The 20,582-nt window shown below is 38.9% G+C and overlaps 1 protein-coding gene across 1 annotated transcript; it reads left to right on the top strand.

The window, feature by feature from the left end:
• Positions 1 to 4,395: 4,395 nt before the first annotated feature.
• On the top strand, positions 4,396 to 18,831 carry lrig2 (leucine-rich repeats and immunoglobulin-like domains 2). The gene is made up of 18 exons (XM_006782883.3): positions 4,396 to 5,069; positions 5,429 to 5,503; positions 5,868 to 6,002; positions 6,372 to 6,515; positions 8,704 to 8,847; positions 9,031 to 9,174; positions 9,424 to 9,567; positions 11,635 to 11,715; positions 12,091 to 12,162; positions 12,320 to 12,388; positions 13,512 to 13,675; positions 14,027 to 14,338; positions 14,699 to 14,980; positions 15,452 to 15,892; positions 16,050 to 16,202; positions 16,621 to 16,761; positions 17,217 to 17,480; positions 18,326 to 18,831. Exons 1-18 carry the CDS (start codon positions 4,882 to 4,884, stop codon positions 18,556 to 18,558), a joined length of 3,186 nt encoding a protein of 1,061 aa, XP_006782946.2. The 5' UTR covers positions 4,396 to 4,881; the 3' UTR covers positions 18,559 to 18,831.
• Positions 18,832 to 20,582: the final 1,751 nt, after the last annotated feature.

Below are 20,582 nucleotides of genomic sequence, written 5' to 3'. Positions count from 1 at the left end.
GTGCACATTAAACAGACATTAAGGACAACCTTCTTTAATCTGTGCAGTATCTTTGAAACATCCTGTCTTAAAGTGAGACTGAAAACCTAATACATGCATTCATTACTTCTAGGCCAGAGTTTTGTAAACCATTATTAATAGTTGTCCCCAAAGTTCCCTGAATAGCCTCTAGATAATTAAAAATGTTGCAGCTAGAATGCAAACAAGAATGAGTAAGAGAGATCATAATTTTCCCATATTAAACTTAAAATCCCTCTCCTCACATTCAGTATTAGCATCATATTGTCCTAACAGAGCACTTCAATCTCAGACTGCAGGCTTACTTGTGTTTCTTAAAATACATAAAGTAGACTTGGAGGCAGACCCTTTAGCTATCAGACCTCTCTCATGTGGAACCATCTCCCAGTTTAGATTTGGCAGATAAAGATAGATATCCTCTCTATTTTTAAGATTAGACTCAAAACTTTCAATTTGATAAAGATTATGATTAAGACTAGATCAGGTAACCCTAAACCATCCCTTAGTTATACTGCAAGAGGCTTAAACTCTTTTGGGAATTTATGTGATACACTATGATGCACTTATTTTCAGCTTTCACCTTCTACTCACTTCTTTTCTCTCTCTACATGTTTATATGCCACTTCAGTATGTCAGTAAATGTGCTTGCTCATTGGGGATCATCTGATTGTTGGGGTTGGTTTTCTCCATTCTGAGGAGACTGCTATTGTGGTTTGGTGGTATATAAATAAACTTGAACTGAACTTAATTGAATCAAACTGAACTGAGCCACATCAACTGCAAACAGATCTATGAATATCATGCATACATCCATGCATGTTCCTTTGAAAAACCACTGGTGACTGCACAGCTCAATGACTTTAGGGTGGCTTAGTCACAGGATGCCATCTTTACACTAAGTCAGTTTGACAAATGTCTGCCCAGTGTGGTCATAGCAAAGTGTAAATATCTAGGAGCAAAAACAGCTTGTGAAGCAGTATGCTACAGAAGTCCCTAGACTGCAGAGTACTCATGCACACAGGAAAAATGTTTGGAAGTTAGAGACTGCTTCTGAAAACATGTAATGGCATGTGTACACAAGACATCGAGGCAAGACATCAGCAGCGGCAAATGTCAGCTGGGGTGGGGTAAAATGGTTTCCTGGTCCTGCAGGTTAGATTAAACCTTTTCTCTTCTTTTTTTAAATTGTATTGTTTAGTTACATGTTTGAAGCAAATCAATCATTTTTATTCTTTCAGCTGCTCTCTTTAGCAGTTGTCACAGTGGATAATCTACCTCTATCTCACTGCAACTTTAGGATCTTCCTCTGTTACACTGTTTCCTCCTTCATTACATTTGTGAATCTTTTCTATTATCTTCCTCTTTCCCTCCTGTCTGGGAGCTCCATATACAGTGGGGCAAAAAAGTATTTAGTCAGCCACCGATTGTGCAAGTTCCCCCACTTAAAATGATGACAGAGGTCAGTAATTTGCACCAGAGGTACACTTCAACTGTGAGAGACAGAATGTGAAAAAATAATCCATGAATTCACATGGTAGGATTTGTAAAGAATTTATTCGTAAATCAGGGTGGAAAATAAGTATTTGGTCAATAACAAAAATACAACTCAATACTTTGTAACATAACCTTTGTTGGCAATAACAGAGGTCACACGTTTACTATAGGTCTTTACCAGGTTTGCACACACAGTAGCTGGTATTTTGGCCCATTCCTCCATGCAGATCTTCTCAAGAGCAGTGATGTTTTGGGGCTGTCGCCGAGCAACACGGACTTTCAACTCCCGCCACAGATTTTCTATGGGGTTGAGGTCTGGAGACTGGCTAGGCCACTCCAGGACTTTCAAATGCTTCTTACGGAGCCACTCCTTTGTTGCCCGGGCGGTGTGTTTTGGATCATTGTCATGTTGGAACACCCAGCCTCGTTTCATCTTCAAAGTTCTCACTGATGGAAGAAGGTTTTGGCTCAAAATCTCACGATACTTGGCCCCATTCATTCTGTCCTTAACACGGATCAGTCGTCCTGTCCCCTTGGCAGAAAAACAGCCCCATAGCATGATGTTTCCACCCCCATGCGTCACAGTAGGTATGGTGTTCTTGGGATGCAACTCAGTATTCTTCTTCCTCCAAACACGACGAGTTGAGTTTATACCAAAAAGTTCTACTTTGGTTTCATCTGACCACATGACATTCTCCCAATCCTCTGCTGTATCATCCATGTGCTCTCTGGCAAACTTCAGACGGGCCTGGACATGCACTGGCTTCAGCAGCGGAACACGTCTGGCACTGCGGGATTTGATTCCCTGCCGTTGTAGTGTGTTACTGATGGTGACCTTTGTTACTTTGGTCCCAGCTCTCTGCAGGTCATTCACCAGGTCCCCCCGTGTGGTTCTGGGATCTTTGCTCACCGTTCTCATGATCATTTTGACCCCACGGGATGAGATCTTGCGTGGAGCCCCAGATCGAGGGAGATTATCAGTGGTCTTGTATGTCTTCCATTTTCTGATGATTGCTCCCACAGTTGATTTTTTCACACCAAGCTGCTTGCCTATTGTAGATTCACTCTTCCCAGTCTGGTGCAGGTCTACAATTCTTTTCCTGGTGTCCTTCGAAAGCTCTTTGGTCTTGGCCATGGCAGAGTTTGGAGTCTGACTGGTTGAGGCTGTGGACAGGTGTCTTTTATACAGATGATGAGGTCAAACAGGTGCCATTCATACAGGTAACGAGTGGGGGACAGAAAAGCTTCTTACAGAAGACGTTACAGGTCTGTGAGAGCCAGGGATTGTCCTTGTTTGAGGTGACCAAATACTTATTTTCCACCCTGATTTACGAATAAATTCTTTACAAATCCTACCATGTGAATTCATGGATTTTTTTTTCACATTCTGTCTCTCACAGTTGAAGTGTACCTCTGGTGCAAATTACTGACCTCTGTCATCATTTTAAGTGGGGGAACTTGCACAATCGGTGGCTGACTAAATACTTTTTTGCCCCACTGTATATCCACTATCTCTCCTCTGCACATGTCCAAACCATTTTGACCTTGCTTCTCTAACTTTGTCTATAAATTGATCTGATATACTCATTTCTAATCCTGTCCCTCCTGGTCATTTCCAGTGAAAATCTTGGCATCTTCAGTTCTGCGACATCCAGCTATGCCTCACATTCACATCTTTTTGACAGTGCTATCTTTTCCAACCTCTCTCTCTTTCATTCACGTGTGCATTCTGTCTTGCTTTTACTGACTTCTATTCCTCTTCTCTCCTGAGCATTCCCCCACCTGCATCATACGGCTCTCTTCTGCCTGCTCCATACTCTCACCACAGATCACAATGTCATATGCAAATATCATTGTCAAATTGTTTTCCACTGACTTCCCCCTTACCGATTTGCTGCATTCATCCATCCTCTTTCTCCCTCCCTTGCTCCCTGCTCTCTCTCTACATTAATTAGCTCAACAGAAAAAAATTCTTATAAAATTTAAATTGAATGAGTTGAATTGGCACCTGTCTAAAAGTATTATGCTTATCTCTCCGTGTGCATAAAGTAAAGCACTGAAGTTCACATTAAATTCTGAGCTAACCACATCCCCCACCCCACCCATTCAGTGTTTATTTATTCTAGAGGGAAGTATTCTAACACAATGGATAACACTAGAAATCACAGTTAATCTATTTAAAAATAAAGCATTAAGTTAAGATCACACAGTCCAAATCTTTTTATATACATAAACAATTAAAAATATCAATGAGTGCATTTAGGCAACCAAACAACTTTCATATATCATCAATTAAAACGATAGATTATATATTCACAGATCACACTGGTACTGCTTTTTGCCTTTGTAGTGGAGTATAAATATGTAAAGCAGTCATTGAAGGATCATAATAACCAGTTTAATGCTTTTAGAAATGATAGATTCTTATTTTTTTTTAACATTTTTTACTGCACACTCTTTATTATTTCTTTTATTGTGTATTCTTATTTTACTTCATTTTCTGATTTGTATTTTTATATTGTTATTGCTACTACTTACTCCCTCTACTCACAGATAGGCCTTTATATATATATATATATATATATACATATAATGGTGATAAAAGCGAAATTTAAATGTGCTCTTTACTTGTGGCTATGTGTTTGAAACAGTGAAAATGCGAACTAATCAAAACAAAACATTTTCCTAAATCAAAAAGTAGATTTTACCACTAACAACCGCGAGGATGTGGAATACTATTTCATACTTCAATAGTTCTTAAAACTTTTTTTTCAGAGTGTCGGACAAAAACACGATCCAATCAAAACGACGCAAATGGTTGACAAGCAAAATCACGGACCAATAGAATAACTGTAAACATGCTGTAGAGGGGCGGGATTAGGGTATCCTGTGTCATCAACTCACGGGGCTTTGTTGTTCTTTCGGGATGGAAAGACGGGACAAAATTTCTTTAATTCTTTGTAAACAGTCTGAGTTAAACGCCCGTAACATTTCATTTGGATCAGTATAATCAAAATCGGTTATCGTACGGATTTGAACTGATCTCTTCTGGTGAAAAGTGGCGTGTTTATGGGACCAACTCAGTTCAGCGGTGAGCTAGCTAACCTCTCCGGGAGGGTGTCCTGGCTGGAGCGGAAGGAATTCCAGCCACTGAAAGAAGAGCAGAAATCTCTGCTGGGATGCGCCGCTTAAGTTGGAAAAAACTGCATTTTACGATTCCACCTGGAATCGTGACGATATAAATCTTAAATATGTGCTTGCTTGAATGGTCGTAAACTACAAAAACAACTCTGTGGTTTTATAAGTGTTAAGTTAACGTGCCAGTTCTAGCTAGCCACGTAGCTAACTCTCAGTGGGAAGGCATTTAAAATGGCGGAAGGCTGGCCCATTCCTTCGGCCCTTATCTTCATGCTGCTAAGTTTGGGTGCCTGGGCCAGTGAGTCTTGTCCTGCTACTTGCTCGTGTTATAAAACAGAGGATGAGGTTCATATTCTGGACTGCAACAGAAGAAGGCTGTCGATGGCTCCAGTGGATGTCCCAGATGGGATAACCCAAGTGTAAGTACACATCTGGATGAACATAACTGAAGTTAGCAGAGCTAGTCCTTTACTGAACCGCCGCACTGATTGGTTGCTCAATAAAAGATTGGATAGTAATATAGAGATACAACCAATTTGAATACATTTTAACCACTTAACCAACAATTTTGAGTATTTTAAGGATAGGTAAGATTATTTTTGGAAATATACTCGTTGTTTGTAACTTTTGTTTTGTCATGAAGAAAAGTGTGATATATAAACCTCTGCTCACAGTTTATAAAGGACATCAGATCTCGAGTAAAATTGTTTAAAATATCAGTTATGTATGGCTATTTGACTGATGCAACTTTGTCATTTTTGTTTAAATTTGATTTCAGTACTTTGAATCACAATGAGCTGACTGTTTTTCCCCATCTTGGCGATGTCTCCTCAAACATCACAGGACTTTCTTTGTAAGTACAAAATCCTCTTCAGGGTTTGTTTTCAATTATGTTTTTTTTGGTCTTTTCTATCAGCACTCAAACTAATTATTAAAATATTCCTTGAATTCTTCTGCACATTTAAACACTTTGTAAAAAAATATTTGTACAGTATTTAATGTTGGCTGAATTTTTATGCTTTGTTGGATGTTAGATTAAAACATATTTATACAAAAACAGTGGAAGACACCACCAGAGTCAGTCATTTTGTTACCCCCCCCCCCCCACCCACCCTCATTCTTTCACCATGTTAATAATATTTCAGTTAGACTAAGAATGTTTTAGTAAGCATTGACATGATTAAAACTAATACCTTTTTATATTTGATATATTTCAGAGTCCACAATCGGATCACTGAGCTGTCAATGCTTCAGCTACAACCATATGTTTCCCTGGAGACACTGGACCTTACATCCAATTCCATCTCTGAGCTTAAAGTTGGATCCTTTCCATCTATGCAGCTGAAATATCTGTAAGTCAAAGTCATCTTTATTATCAGTACTAGGACAGTGTGTGAGACATGCAGTGTTAAAATATGGTTTAACTATACATTGACTTGCTTGTATGACAGTGAATAAGTTTGCAATTGGAAACATTCTGTGTAATACAACAGTAAGAAGATATTCAGAGTATTGCAGGAAACACATTAGAGCAAAGCGTCACATGCTCTGACCAGAGTACTGAAAACACCTTGTTTTGTTCAATTTGGCCTAGAAAGCATTTTATTGCAAAGCAACTATTTTTGTAAATATTTACTTCACACAGTATGTGTAACTACAAAGGAAAAATTATTCCTTCTGCTGAATTTGGCAGTAATGGTTTTTCTTTTTTTATCTCATAGTAATTTAAGCAACAACAAGATCAGCGTCCTGGAGCCTGGCTGCTTTGAAAACATCTCCAGCTCCCTGTTGGTGCTGAGGCTGAACAGGAACAGATTGGCTGTGCTTCCATCCAAAGTCTTCAAACTTCCACAACTTCAGTTCCTGTAAGTATAATAAAATGCTGTAAAACTATCACTCAATTGGTGAATTTTAATTTATATCACAGATGCTCTTATTTTACTCAGTTTTACGCAGTTTTACAGTTAGGTTTGTAAGTTACTGGACATTGAAGCAATTGAAGATTGCTTCTGTACACAACCGTGGATTTTCAAATTAAACAATTAAGACAGAATTGAAGCTTTAACACAAATCGTGCCCTATTTACAGAGGATAAAAAATAATTGGACCGTTGCCTGACAGTTCCATGGGCAGGTTTGGCATTCTTCCTCATTATTTAAACCTTTAAAGCCGGTCGGAGCGGGCACGCTCCGTTTTGCGCAACTATTTTTAAATCCCGGTAGCACTGCAACCACGTAAGCTGGCGCAATAATTTTTTTTGCATATGAAACCGGAGGAGTTGTACTTACATCTTATGCCATCAGCTTGTCCTCGGTCACAGTTTCCTTCCACATAAAGCTTTGCAAAAACTACATAAAAAGCACTTGCAGCAACAAAATCATAATATTCCAGAAACACGCTTTGCCGATCCGATCAGCTGTTCATAACACTTCCTACGTCCATCAGCGCAAACTATCACATGTCCGCCATGTCCTGCCCGAAACAGGAAGTGACGTCATTTTGTGGAAATGTAGTTTTTTACCTTCAGGGCCTTATGAGCTTATACTGGTGTTTTTAAAAGTTATGTTTGACTTTATGACGTTCTGTGTCGTTTCTGGGATGCTTAGAACTCAAATTGCACTGCTGGAAATAGTTTATTTTGATGCATATGCTGTTTTTTTGCAAATTTGCACTATAATATTTATTTTCGTTTTTCCTGCAGTATATAAAAATTGGTGTATTTCAAAAATAAAACTATGAAGACACTTAAAATAAATTTCCTGTGGTGGGAAACTATTTTGTGCAACTTTTTTGTATTTACAGTTTTGAGGGATAAGCCTCTTAAATTTCTCTAACTAGAAATATATGTTAAAAAAACAAAAACGATTTTAATTTTTTTTGTAGTTTATTGCACTTTTTTGCAATTTATGTAATTACTATGCACTTAATGCAGACATATTATAAAGATTTTGGCTATAATGGTTGTATTGATGTATATCAACTTGAAATGCTCCCAAAAATGGCACTACATGTAAAAATATAATATAAGCTCTGGCGGACTTGGTTCTATGGTAGGTCTTAAAGGGTTAATGACAAATTAAACTGATAGAAAGATAGAATTGCTTCCAAGAGTGTAACTTGCATTTGGCTGCTTTTCCCAGAAAATCGAAATATGAAGTCCAAAGAGATATTGATGCAAGTAAGGGAGGGGGGAGGGGGGAGGGGGGGGGGGTGGAAAAACCACAATAAACCAATTTGAGAAAGAGAGCCAAAATTTTATGCGTGGCCAAATCGACAATCTGGTACATTCTTTAAATGAAGGAATGAACCATTCAGCTCCAAAAGACCTAAAGGCTTGGACGACCACAAAAGTGAGTGATTACACAGTTCTTCCCTTGGTTACATAAAACTCTTTCACAACATCTAGCCTAGTAAAGAGCAATCTTGAGGGGATAGGTGTTTCATTGCTAATGCCTACAGTTAATAGATGCCTTTATGGATGTGAATACATCATGTCAGTCACCTGTTCTGAAACTAACAGAGCATACCTTTCAGTTACTGAACACAAAACCTAATTTAGAAAGACCCAGACACAAGTAGCAACTGAATGCAGCTGCAGCAAACATTTGGCAGAACATCTTAAAGTTCGAAACACAGCATTTGGTGGTGTTTGTGCATTTCAGATTTCAGGCAGTCTTTGTCTGCAAATTCTTTTCGACAAAGCAGTAAAAACAATCCTTATGTAAAATTATGTTAGTTTGTCCAATTATTTCTAAGCCTCTGAAAAAGCCACACTACGTATAAAAATGGCCATAAATTTTAAACAGTAAATGAAAAACATTTCTAAAACCTTTGTAATTAAAAGCCTGCAAGTCTTGAATCACATCTTGATTGTATAATTTTAAAACCACTGGATTTAAAATTGAGCAATGTGGTGCTGTACAGAGGCAAAATTACAAAAAATTGTCCAGAAACCTATGGATCTAAATGTTCCTATTCGAGAAGCTCTGTTGTGTGAGTTTGTTTTTGTATAAAAACACTTGGTTAAAGAAAATGAATTCTTTGTGTTTGTAGTGAACTGAAGCGGAACAAGATCAAAATTGTTGACAGCCTTACATTCAAGGGGATGGACTCCTTGAAATCACTGAAGATGCAGAGGAATGGCATCACTAAGCTCATGGATGGAGCCTTTTTTGGACTGAACAACATTGAAGAATTGTGAGTGCAATCTTTTGGACTTTGGCAATATATTTAGCAAAAAATGCGCAGCACCTATAAAAAAATCTTGCTGAAAAAAATCTTCCATAAAATGTTCTCACCTATGGTTCCCCCTGCAGCTATGTTAAAGCAATACATTGATTTAATACAGTTATTTTTGTCAATAATGTCGTCCCCCCACAGGGAGCTAGAGCACAACAACCTAACAGAGGTTAACAAAGGTTGGCTGTATGGCTTGCGCATGCTGCGTACCCTGCGGGTCAGCCAGAATGCTGTTGGCATCATTGGACCAGACGCCTGGGAGTTTTGCCAAAAGCTTGAGGAACTGTGAGTCTGTTTGCTTCGTTGCTACAATCTCAATGTAGCTAAGAGTACTCGGAGCAGTTACTGTTATCTTGCTGCACTGTGTTTGTCTGGGCTGGTTCAATGAGGTCTAGCTTCTACCTAATGCACCATATATGGTGTTGTTGTGAAAACATCTCATTTCATCCTTAAATGTGGACTAATATTACCATACAGAACATTGGGAAATTGCTTTTAGTTAATGTTTGTCATATTTGTGGTTTCTTTGCGCAGAGACTTGTCTGGCAATCATCTGACTAGACTTGAGGAGACCGCTTTTAAAGGTTTAGATTTCCTGGAGAGCCTGAACCTGGGAGAAAACGCTATCAGCCATTTGGGAGAGGGAGTGTTCAGTGGCCTGTCAAGTCTGCGCACCCTGTAAGTGCAATGCCTGAATCTGTCTGCAGTATGTGTTTATTATTTGTGCTCGGAAGTTTAATGAATCTCTGTAAACGAATTAACTCAAGTCCTGTTGGCTCTGCGTTCTCATTGAAGGCTTCTTGCAAAAGTAGGTCTGCACTTGTTTCTTTCTTCATTTGTAGTTTTAGTTTTTTGTTCTTGAATTCTTTCCAAGTATTTCAGAGAAAACTGTAGAAAGTACCACTATTTCAAGTCCCCATCTTATTGTAGTGCCATGCAAATCTCTGTTGTCAATGGTGTACATTTAGATTTAGATTAAACCATCCTGTGTGTATTTTCCATAGATGTATGTTTTTCCGGCTTTGTGTTCTTTGTCCTGAAATTTGCTTACACACAATTGTGATTCCTTTTTTCTTCTTCTTTTTTTTAATTAGTTAAAATGTGAAAAATCTACGTGAGGTGTGTGCATCTCCACCCAGATAGTAAAAGTTTCAGGTTTACAATGTTTTTGTCAGTAGCCTCTTAACATTCATGTTGGAGAGGCTTCACTGTCAGAAGCACTTGTTGGTTGATCAAGACCAGCGGTCCCCAACCTTTTTTGCGCCACGGACCGGTTTATGCCTGACAATATTTTCACAGACCGGCCTTTAAGGTGTCGCGGATAAATACAACAAAATAAAACTAGTACCGGTACCGAAAAAAAGAAGATTTATTCATAACATACGTGAAAAGACCAAGGAAAACTGAGTTAACGATAAAAACCATAACAAAATAACACTGAAAACCGATAAAAACCCTGAAAACCACACATTTCACACCTGAGCCTCAACTCTCGCGGCCCGGTACCAAATGACTCACGGACCGGTACTGTTCCGAGGCCCGGGGGTTTGGGACCGCTGATCTAGACCACATGTTGGCAACCGTCAATATCAAAAGGGCCATTTTAGGCCCTCCCACCAAACAACGGGAGAAAAAGAGCTGCGCATGGGGCTGATGGTGTATTGAGGGGGACTAATGTAATTGGGAGAAGATAAATAAGTACATATAGTATATGTATTAATAGGGTTGGGGTTAGCGCTAATCCTAAACTGCAGCTTTTCAAAGGGTATCTTTTGGGGTTGGACAGTAAAGTGGCTGGAGAAAAGGGTAGCAGGAAAGATTTTGGTATGAAGATGGTTAGCAGCAGGGAGATTCTCCTTGGTCTCATCTGTTGTTGTATCATGATGTTCTGGTATTGAGTCAGGCAATTTCATCTTCACCACTTTAATTTAAGGACTGGGCAAGGTTACTGTACTGGAATTCCTGGATAGCACCACTGTTTTGACTGCCGTTAAAGTGCATTAATGTTACCTCATGTAAAGAATGTGGCTTTATGTGAACATAACTTGCTTTACAAGTGGATTATTTGACACAGTCTAACACGGTTGTTGTTGTTGTTGTTGTTGTTGCTGCTGATCTCGAGCTAGGACAAGTTAATGAGAGTTTTTCGGGTTTGTTTGTTTTAAAGTAAGGGCAGTATTTTAGGTTTAAAACCAAAGCTATTAAAATTCCGATTAGCAAAATATCAGCCCAATTAATCGAATATATCTTCTTCATCCACAGTTTATCTGTGAGAAAGTTACGAACTCATTATTTGCTGCACAGAGCTCTCTTTAAGCCAGTGAACTACAATGACAAAGGGGTTGCATTTGGGATTTTGACCATCTCAGGATCTTTCATGGGAGAGGGGAACTGGTGAGTGCAGAACTTCTTTCAGAGGTAGCCAGGCATGAGGAAAGAAAACAAAAGAGCTCATGACCCATCCTGTAAACACAAGGCCTCTCTGGACTTGCAGTGGACCCATGAACTGTCTCAGTGCTAAACAGAGCCAATTATTTCCCCTCATCACAGCAGCAGGAGCAGCAAGCTGTGACATAGTGTGGAAGTATGGTGTCTCAGATTGTTAGTCTTCTAACGAAGAGTCACTGCTGCTGGCAACCCCAGTGGTGGTAATGTGTGCTCTTTGTTCTTTGCAGGAGAAGCCTTTAGATGTTCAGCCTGTGTGTACTGTGTTTAATATCTAATATGAGTCTCTTTGCTTTTCAGAGATATCCGTAATAATGAAATCTCCTGGGCCATTGAAGACTCCATTGGTGTATTTGATGGCATGAAGAAGCTAAACACACTGTGAGGGCATGATATGAATTTTAAAAATTGTATTTTTTATATATAGTGTGCAAGTTTGTAAAATGTTTTTGTATTTAGAGAAATAGAGCTGGTTTATGTTAAGATACTTTACAGTGCATCAAACAAATGGCTGCACAAATTTTTCAGAAAGGTTAAATTGTAATGTTTAATATACTACAGATCTGTTTTTAACACATTTGATTTATTTAGTTCTCCAATTTATTTCAATTTGCAGTGTAAGTTGGGTCAGATGTTTTAGCAGCCTTCACAAAAGCTGCTGGAGCAGTGACTCGTATTTGTAATAAAGGATGGCCTGGGAGCAGGCTAGTTTGAACTGTTCACTTGGCCTTATGTGAAATATCTTTGTTTTTCCAGAATCCTACAACAGAACAAAATCAAATCCATCACAAAGAAAGCGTTTGAAGGCCTGGAGGAGCTCGAGCACTTGTGAGTAAAGCCCTTATCTAATACTTTTTAGCCATGCAGTCATTTTGATGTCTGTTGTTAAATGTTTAAACATAGCAGAAAGGTTTATTGTCCTGTTGTTGCTTTACACTTCTGACAAAAATGGTGTGTTTAATCCATATTTGTGTCCCATCTTTAGGGACCTCAGCAAGAATGGTATCATGTCGATACACCCAGAGGCGATGTCTCATATGAAGCTGAAAGTGTTGTAAGTAAAACTCAGGCACATGTATTAGCTGGTATTTTCCTGTGTTAATGTTTGTTAGACTGATTTATTGTTATTGACCTCATTAAAAAGGAATTACAATGATTAAGAAACACTGCAGGGGCAGGGATTTACATTTTCAATTGGCGTCACTGAAGATTTTAAACAGGGAGTCATTGTTGATCCACCATAGCATTTTTAATTTTGTTGCCCCATTTAAAATCTTTATTTATTTATTTGGTTGGTGAAATTTAAGGGTAAATATAATTACTGGGTTTATACATTCTGTCACTAAAACTACACATTTTTAAAGTTTTTTTTTTTTATTCGCAGTTGGCCAAGCAAAGACTTCTGATTTAGTTTTTGAGTTGCAGCAGACTTTACTTAGTTGGGACAGCTGTCTCCTGTGTGCGAGGAAAGGCAGTGGAAATGCAAAGTCTCTCACTGTTTTGAGCTTTTGATCAACCCATCCTAGGAGTGTCTCTCAAGCAGTGGCTGGCTAAATGCCCCAGCTGCTGTCAAACTGACAGTACTCATATCCTCTTGTTAGTAATTAGTCTGCTACCTTAATAGAATTTAACAGTATCTGCTTTGCAAGTGGATAAAGTGGCTTGGTTTGATAACTTGACTAGAAGAAGATGGCAGCATTCCTCTAATTAAAATGTATTTTTGTACAAAAAAATAGAGCGCAGTTCTGGAGGCTTTTTATAGCCTTGAATCCAATTTCATGCCACAATTTAGGTCCTTTTGCCATGGTCCAGCTGACAGGTTGACTAAAAGGCTTTATAAACAGATTTAGATGTTCACCAATAACAATTCCCTGTGTGTTTCACAGGAATATAGCTTTATTTGGAAGCTATATAAGCTTTATTTAGATATCTGCAAATGGCTCAAATTAAATTATTTAAGATTAAATCTTCTTTTCAAGTTAGTATGTGGAGGTTTCTTTTCTAAAAGAATAAATTATATTAACTCTCTGAAGAGTGAGTTTGGATGATTCCTGAAATCCCAGATTAATTTTCCCTTTATTTCCAGTGGTTCAATCTCATACTTCATTAGTAGAATCATTCCGTCTTATATTCCTTTGAGTCATCTCATGCTTCCCAAATTACTCCTCTATTCTCAGTGTCCTGAACACAAGCAACCTGCTGTGTGACTGTCACATGCAGTGGCTGGGTCCTTGGTTGACAGACAGCCAGTTCCAGCAGTCTGTCACTGCTATCTGTGCCCATCCTGTGAATCTGCTCGGTCGCAATGTCCTGTCCATCAGCCCGGAAGAGTTTGTTTGCGGTCAGTCTTTTTTTCTTGTTTTAATTATTCCCAGCCTGCCATTATAGGGTCTGTTGATTAAGCACAAAACACATAAAACAATGTTTATTGGTATATGGAAGAAAAGACTTAAGTGAATATTTATTTTGGATGTTTTCAGAGTGTCCAGCGGATTATTTCAGTTAAAAACATCCAAAATACGTGAAAAGTTGTTTTGTTTTTTAACTTGTAATTTTTTGAAAAGCTGTATTTGTTTTTTGATACTGTGTTGCATTCTGGTGGAGCTTAAAATCTTATATATATATTACAGTTAGAAAAATGCTTCTTTTATTTCTTTTGTTTTTATTTTCCCAAACACATGTGCCTACACAGATGATTTTCCCAAGCCTCAGATCACAACTCACCCAGAGACGTCTGTTGCACTGCGGGGAAACAATGTGACTCTGAGCTGCATTGCGTCCAGCAGCAGTGATTCACCAATGACCACAGCCTGGCGGAAGGATGGGGAGGTGCTGTATGATGCAGAAGTGGAAAATTATGCCCGGTATCAAGAGGGAGAGCTGATCTATACCACTGTGCTTCACCTCCTCAATGTGAACTTCACCGATGAGGGGCGTTACCAGTGTGTGGTCTCCAATCACTTTGGTTCCAATTACTCCAACAGGGCCAAGCTTACTGTCAATGGTGAGGATGTGTTATCTCTTTAAATGAATGTGATCAGTGATTGCCAGTCTTTTTTTTTTTTGTTTGTTTGTTTTTTGGGAGGTTTTTGCGCGTCTTGTTCGCTTACCCTGTTTAGGCTTTGGGTTGCTGGTTTTGCCAATTCACTGCAATATATCTGCATGAAGTTGATACTTGTATATAGTTTATTTGTTAAGTAGTATTGCTACCCATTTGACAGTACAGTAACTGGAAAATAAATTAAATAAGAGAGAGGTACCCTAAGGTTTTATCTCGTTTTCATACATATATGGTATATATCAGTATTTGTTTCTGTCTGTACCATTGTATTCGACCCTTGACTTTCTATTTTCTGTCTTTCAGAGATGCCTTCCTTTCTTAAGACCCCCATGGATCTGACAATCCGGACCGGGACTACGGCCAGGCTGGAGTGTGCTGCTGAAGGCCATCCATCACCACAGATTGCTTGGCAGAAAGATGGAGGCACTGACTTCCCTGCTGCCCGAGAGCGCAGGATGCATGTGATGCCTGACGATGACGTCTTTTTCATTGCTAAAGTGAAAACAGAAGACATGGGAGTGTATAGCTGTACCGCTCAGAATGCTGCTGGCAGCCTGTCGGCAAATGCTACTCTGACTGTTCTGGGTGAGTCAGCCATCTGATTAACGGAGGTTTTTTTTATCTACTGGGGTCATTTCAGATAACTCACTAGTCCAATTGGCCGCTCATTTATGTCTGTTGCTCATTACAAGCTCTTGTTTATGTGTTGCCGCCTTGTCAGTTTTAACTAATGATGACGTAAAAGCAAAAATTCCACATGGCCTTGTTATAACATGACCATGTGGAATATTTAAAGGAGACTGCCTGGCGCATATCCGAAATCCAATATAGTATTATATTTCTTAATTAATGTACTTGCAAAATGTGACTTGAGCTACTTGCAGGAGTATATAATGACTGACTGTCCAATTGGCGGAGTTTGTGATCAATCATTAAATATTAGTGCTGGAGAAAAATTGTTTAAAAAATAGCACACATCCATCTAAACTGGCCACGGATGACTTAAATCAAAAATGAGTTCATCCTCTCTTCTTTTTTTTTCCTTTTCCTCTGCAGAAACCCCATCCTTCATGCGGCCACTGGAAGACAGAACAGTGGCCCGGGGTGAAACTGCTGTGCTTCAGTGTATAGCTGGAGGCAGCCCTGCTCCTCGTCTCAACTGGACCAAAGATGATGGGCCTTTGGTCCTAACAGAGCGCCACTTCTTTGCTGCAGCCAATCAACTTCTTATCATTGTTGATGCTGGTCCAGCTGATGCTGGGAAATACACCTGCATCATGTCTAATACTTTGGGTACAGAGCGTGGCCACATATACCTGAGCGTCTCGCCATCACCAAATTGCGATACAGGCACAGTGTATGACCAGGATGCCTGGACCACTGTGGGCATCGTGGTGATTGTGGTGGTGTGCTGTGTGGTTGGTACTTCGTTGGTCTGGGTCATTGTAATCTATCACATGCGTAGGAAAAGTGAGGACTACAGTATTACCAACACAGGTAAGTAGTTTGGACACACAGCCATCTGTCCTGTAACATAAATGTGCCTTATTTAAAGCTTTATCCAGAAAAGATGGCTGTTTGTAAACTGAAATGTTTCCGTGGACACTTTGTTTTGAAGTCATGACATAGAACTGAAAATATGTTTCTGTTACAGATGAGATGAATTTGCCAGCAGATATTCCCAGCTACCTATCCTCTCAGGGTACTTTGTCTGAGCCTCAGGAGGGTTACAGTAATTCTGAGGCTGGGAGCCACCAGCAGCTCATGCCTCCCCTCTCTAATGGATATGTCCATAAGGGCACGGACGGTGGGTTATCTGCCAGAAAACAATAGTTCCCTTCTGCATCTACAAACCAAACTGGATATTTCAGTAGTTTCCTGTCAGTATTTATGTAGGATTTACTTGTGCTTTAATGTAAACTTTAAGTGACATGAACCATTTCTTTTAATGTTAGTGATCTGTTGAAAATTAGTCAGCATTTTTTTTTAAAGTCTAGTTTAAAGTCCGAGGGTATGTCAACATTGTGTTCACAAGACTGCACAGTCTTGTAAACAAGTCGGTGCTGAAATGACAAAAACAGAAACTTCACATTTTATAACGTACCTTTTAAGGGTTCAGATGTTTGGGAAATTCCAGTGTCTCTTAGGTTCCTATTCCTTCATTTATGTTTTGGATCAGATCCCCGCTGAAATAAAACTGTAACTAATTATCATGTTGCTCCCAGGTGTGTGTTATGGAGACACAGGCAGTGAGGTGGAAACTGAAGGGAACAGCATGCTGCACTGCAGGGTTGGCTCGCTGTTTACTGGCCGTAGCAGTTTCCACCCCGGGGAGCCTCGTGAGGGACTAGCTGGAGTCCCCCCAGGTGAGTGTCATTAACACAAGTGTTTGGGCTTGCTGCCTCACCAGCAACGGCCTTGGCTATAGGTATTATATTTCTGCACTGACACTTAAAGCAATTAATTGATTTAACAAATTTGTGTTCTGTAGTTATTGTTTTAATGCCATCAACAGCTAAGCCAACCAACCAAAATATTGAAATACAGCTAAACTTAAATATACATAATCTTTAAATGTGTACTGGTTTGTATGCAGACTGTTTTAAAATGTAAAATTCTGTTCCAGGTCTTGAAAGTCTATAAAAAACAAAAAGAACTTCAGAGTTCTTTTCAAACTGTGGAACCATATAATCCACCTTTCATAATAGTTTTGCATAAAATGTATGGTCATAGTAGTTTTGAGTAGAATCTTAAGTACACAGATTATTGTATGGTATGACACCAGTCATGTGCTTATGTAATATTTGTTCTTTGTTGCCAGGCGGTGCAGGTCCTCTAGTCATTTGCTCTGACTGCTATGACAATGCCAACATCTACTCTCGCACACGGGAATACTGTCCCTATGCTTATCTGGGGGAGGATGATCCACTGGACAAGACTGTGCCAGGTCTGAAGGAGAACCTCAGTGAGCATGCCCAGCATGAGGACGCAGCTCTGAATAGCCTCACTAGCAATCAGGACTCTTCTGTCTTTTTCACCTCACATGATAAAAGACTAAGCAGCCACACTCCTCCAGAGCACTACGGTGAGAGTTGTAAACAAAAATTTCAGTTCTACTTTTTAAATCAATATGTTTACATCCTAAGTTTATTGCAAACTACCAAGCCCTTCCCACTGAGGCAATATTTTGAAACTTTCCACTCCAACATCTAATACCTTCAGTGTTAACAACATATTATTTGTAGGCTCAAGGTTGAATTTTGCAGACATCTTTTTACACATAATGAACATTTTGGACATCAGATCACATGTTCAATAAATTTGAGATTTTCCAGTGAACAGGTAAAAAAAAATACTGGAGCACACCTGAGTTGAGTTTGCAAATGTGGCATCTCATCATTAAAACTGCATGATTCTGAAAGTTATAAGCTAAAACTGATTGTGAAAAAGTTACTTTGTGAAAGCATAACAACATCTAACTACACATTTAGTGTTTTGGTTTAATAATATGAATATAATATTTGAAATTTGAAATATATTGGGTGCTAACAATGAAGGTCGAGGTCAAATGCTTAGCCAACCAAGGTACCAAGGCCCAGTATTTTGTTTTGAAGTTTGAAGACGATTCATAAAAATTGGGCAATATAACGTTTTTACTGATTTTTCACATTTGGTGTAACCTTGACGTTGAAATCTTGATAATGTTATTGGCATTTAAAATCACACAAAACCTGAAATTATATTTTGAAAACCCTGGATGCTAGATTTCTAAAAAACAAAAACAGAAACGATTAAATACTTCCTTCGGGGTGAGAATGATTTTAAATTCTTCTTAAACTTAACAGTTCTTTAAGGTAAGACAAGCCAATGCAAATAGCACTGAATGGCACTATTGTTGTAAACAGCTATTGTTGTTGAATGTCTTTGCAGATTCACTTAGCAGGTCTTTCTGGAGAGAAGCAGAAAATCTATCTTCGAAGCCACCGCCTGGAGCATCCCAGATCCCAGTGACTGTACATAGGACGCCTCCTCTGACCTCTGCAACTGATGGAGCAGTAGAACAGAGTGAAGCAGAAGCAGGCTATTCACCCAGTCAATGCAACCAAGACCACAGAAGTGCCTCTAATAGGACTAACCCTCAGGAGCATCCAGCTCCCACATAGGTTTTTTCATTCTGGCCACATTCTGCCTCTGACACTTTGTTGCTGCAACCCCTCCATCTCACATTCACCCTTCACCCACTACCTCCAAAGAGACTCCTCATATTCTGCCAAAGATGCTCTCTTGTATGTTTACATTCCCCTTTAATCAAGAGGACATACTAGTGTGCTCCAGTATGGAAATACTTGCCACATCAGACCGGATATGTGGACAGGTAATTAAAGTGACCTCCTTTCTGACATCTCCACCTCTGCAAGACCTCTTGTCTCCCAGAGCCTCCACTCTCCTTTGTTCTCACACAAGAGAAAACTATGAATGTATGCTTTAAAGAGCCATGTCAGATGCTGCCATGAGAAAACACAGAGACACGGCCGAGTCCTCACAAGCTCTCGTCTGGCCCTGGTACTGTGAGACTGAAATATGTTGTGCCAGTTGATGTCATGCTGGCAGTTTTGTCTCATTATTCCTGGTACAGACACCTGTTGGAGCAGCCTAGATGACTTGAGAAGAAGTCGCTAGAATACTGCCTCTCAAGCGGGAAAAATGGGGGTTAAAGAGGGGACAGTGGTAGTTCCCTGACCAGCAGTTTTTGATGGATAATATTGGAAAGACCCTTGAAGGCATACCTACATTCCCACAGCCATCCTGACTGACTCAAAACTATGCTATGGTATCCATTTATGCAAATCCCAGAGACATGACATCAAAATATGGTGTATATTATGAATATATATGGATATATCATATATTATCAAAACTTTTTTTTTTCCTTTATGTCAAACGCAGTTGATAATTCCACATTTTATGTCTTTGTAATGATGAGCAGTTTGAGGACAAAGGGTACAGTTGTTGTTTTGGTTTGTTTGTTTTTTATTTTGTTTTTTTGCACATGAGACAATCACAGTTTTGCTGTCGACCACTTTCAGTTATTGTCTAATGGATGGCCTTTTAAACAAGCATTCTCAGTAGCCTTGATCATGTGACATGATATTTTTTATGCTTTTTTTTTTTGGTTTGTTTAAATACAGTATGCACTGATTTGTTTTCCCTTTTCTCCTATGTTAACAGGCACTTAATTTAATGGTGGCAAAATTAATTATGCAGTGTGCATGACCTTTTTTTTTTTTTTTTTTTTAACAAGTCGATTTATCATCATAGTTTATTCTCTCAAAGCTATTGTTCCTTCTATGAATATTATGTAACCCTAGGTTTCCACTTAGGACTGTGAACATGAGAATGTAATGTATTATTTTATACATGTATGTATGTGTACATAATACTAGTTATTAAATTCAATGTTCTAATAATCCATTTGCTGAGAGGTTTGAGGGATGAGCTGCAGTAGCTTCGAAAACATTAAGCTTATTTGTTTTAGGTTTCTGTTGTCCCACAGCTATCCTCAAAATCTTATGTTCCTTCGGGTAGCAAGATAACATTTTTCTTGATAATGGGGTGTTATTTTCTTAGAATTGAAAGACTGCACTCCCAACAGCTGCCTGGCCTCAGCAAGCTGTGCTCTTTCCAAATAAGAGCTATTGTTATTCTTTAGGTTTGCAAGCCAAAATGCCCCTGTTAAAAGAATGTCCTGTCCCATCAGTTTTGATCTAATGAGTTGTTCTTAAAGTCTTCTAGATTATTGCACTTTGAAGTTGTTCATCTATGATTGTTTCTGAGTGGTATTTACTCAGTATTATTAGAAAATTACACTTAGCTGCCAGTGTATTAGATAAACCTAGCAAAAATGAACGCATTCAAATAGTGTTATTTTGCTATTTGCATACCATTTTATTGAATTTAAAGTGTTTTTATTTAAATTTTATTAGCAACTGATTCAACTGTGCAGTCATTTTGTTGGGTGTAGTTAAATGTGTTTGTGCTCTATACCAATGTGAATAGAAACATTGCTTGTATACAGTCAAATTGACTTCTCCATAATGATTATACAGTTGAGTTAATGCCTTACCAAAGTTTCTTTTTTAAACTGAACAAGTCTAATGAATAAGGATTATCCTAACTGCATGAGTTT

The sequence above is a fragment of the Neolamprologus brichardi genome, chromosome 5, assembly GCF_056152115.1.
Source record: "Neolamprologus brichardi isolate AB-2024 chromosome 5, ASM5615211v1, whole genome shotgun sequence".
NCBI classification, from domain to species: domain Eukaryota; kingdom Metazoa; phylum Chordata; class Actinopteri; order Cichliformes; family Cichlidae; genus Neolamprologus; species Neolamprologus brichardi.
The sequence above is the reverse complement of the archived record's forward strand: the minus strand, read 5'-3'. Positions and strand labels throughout refer to the sequence as shown.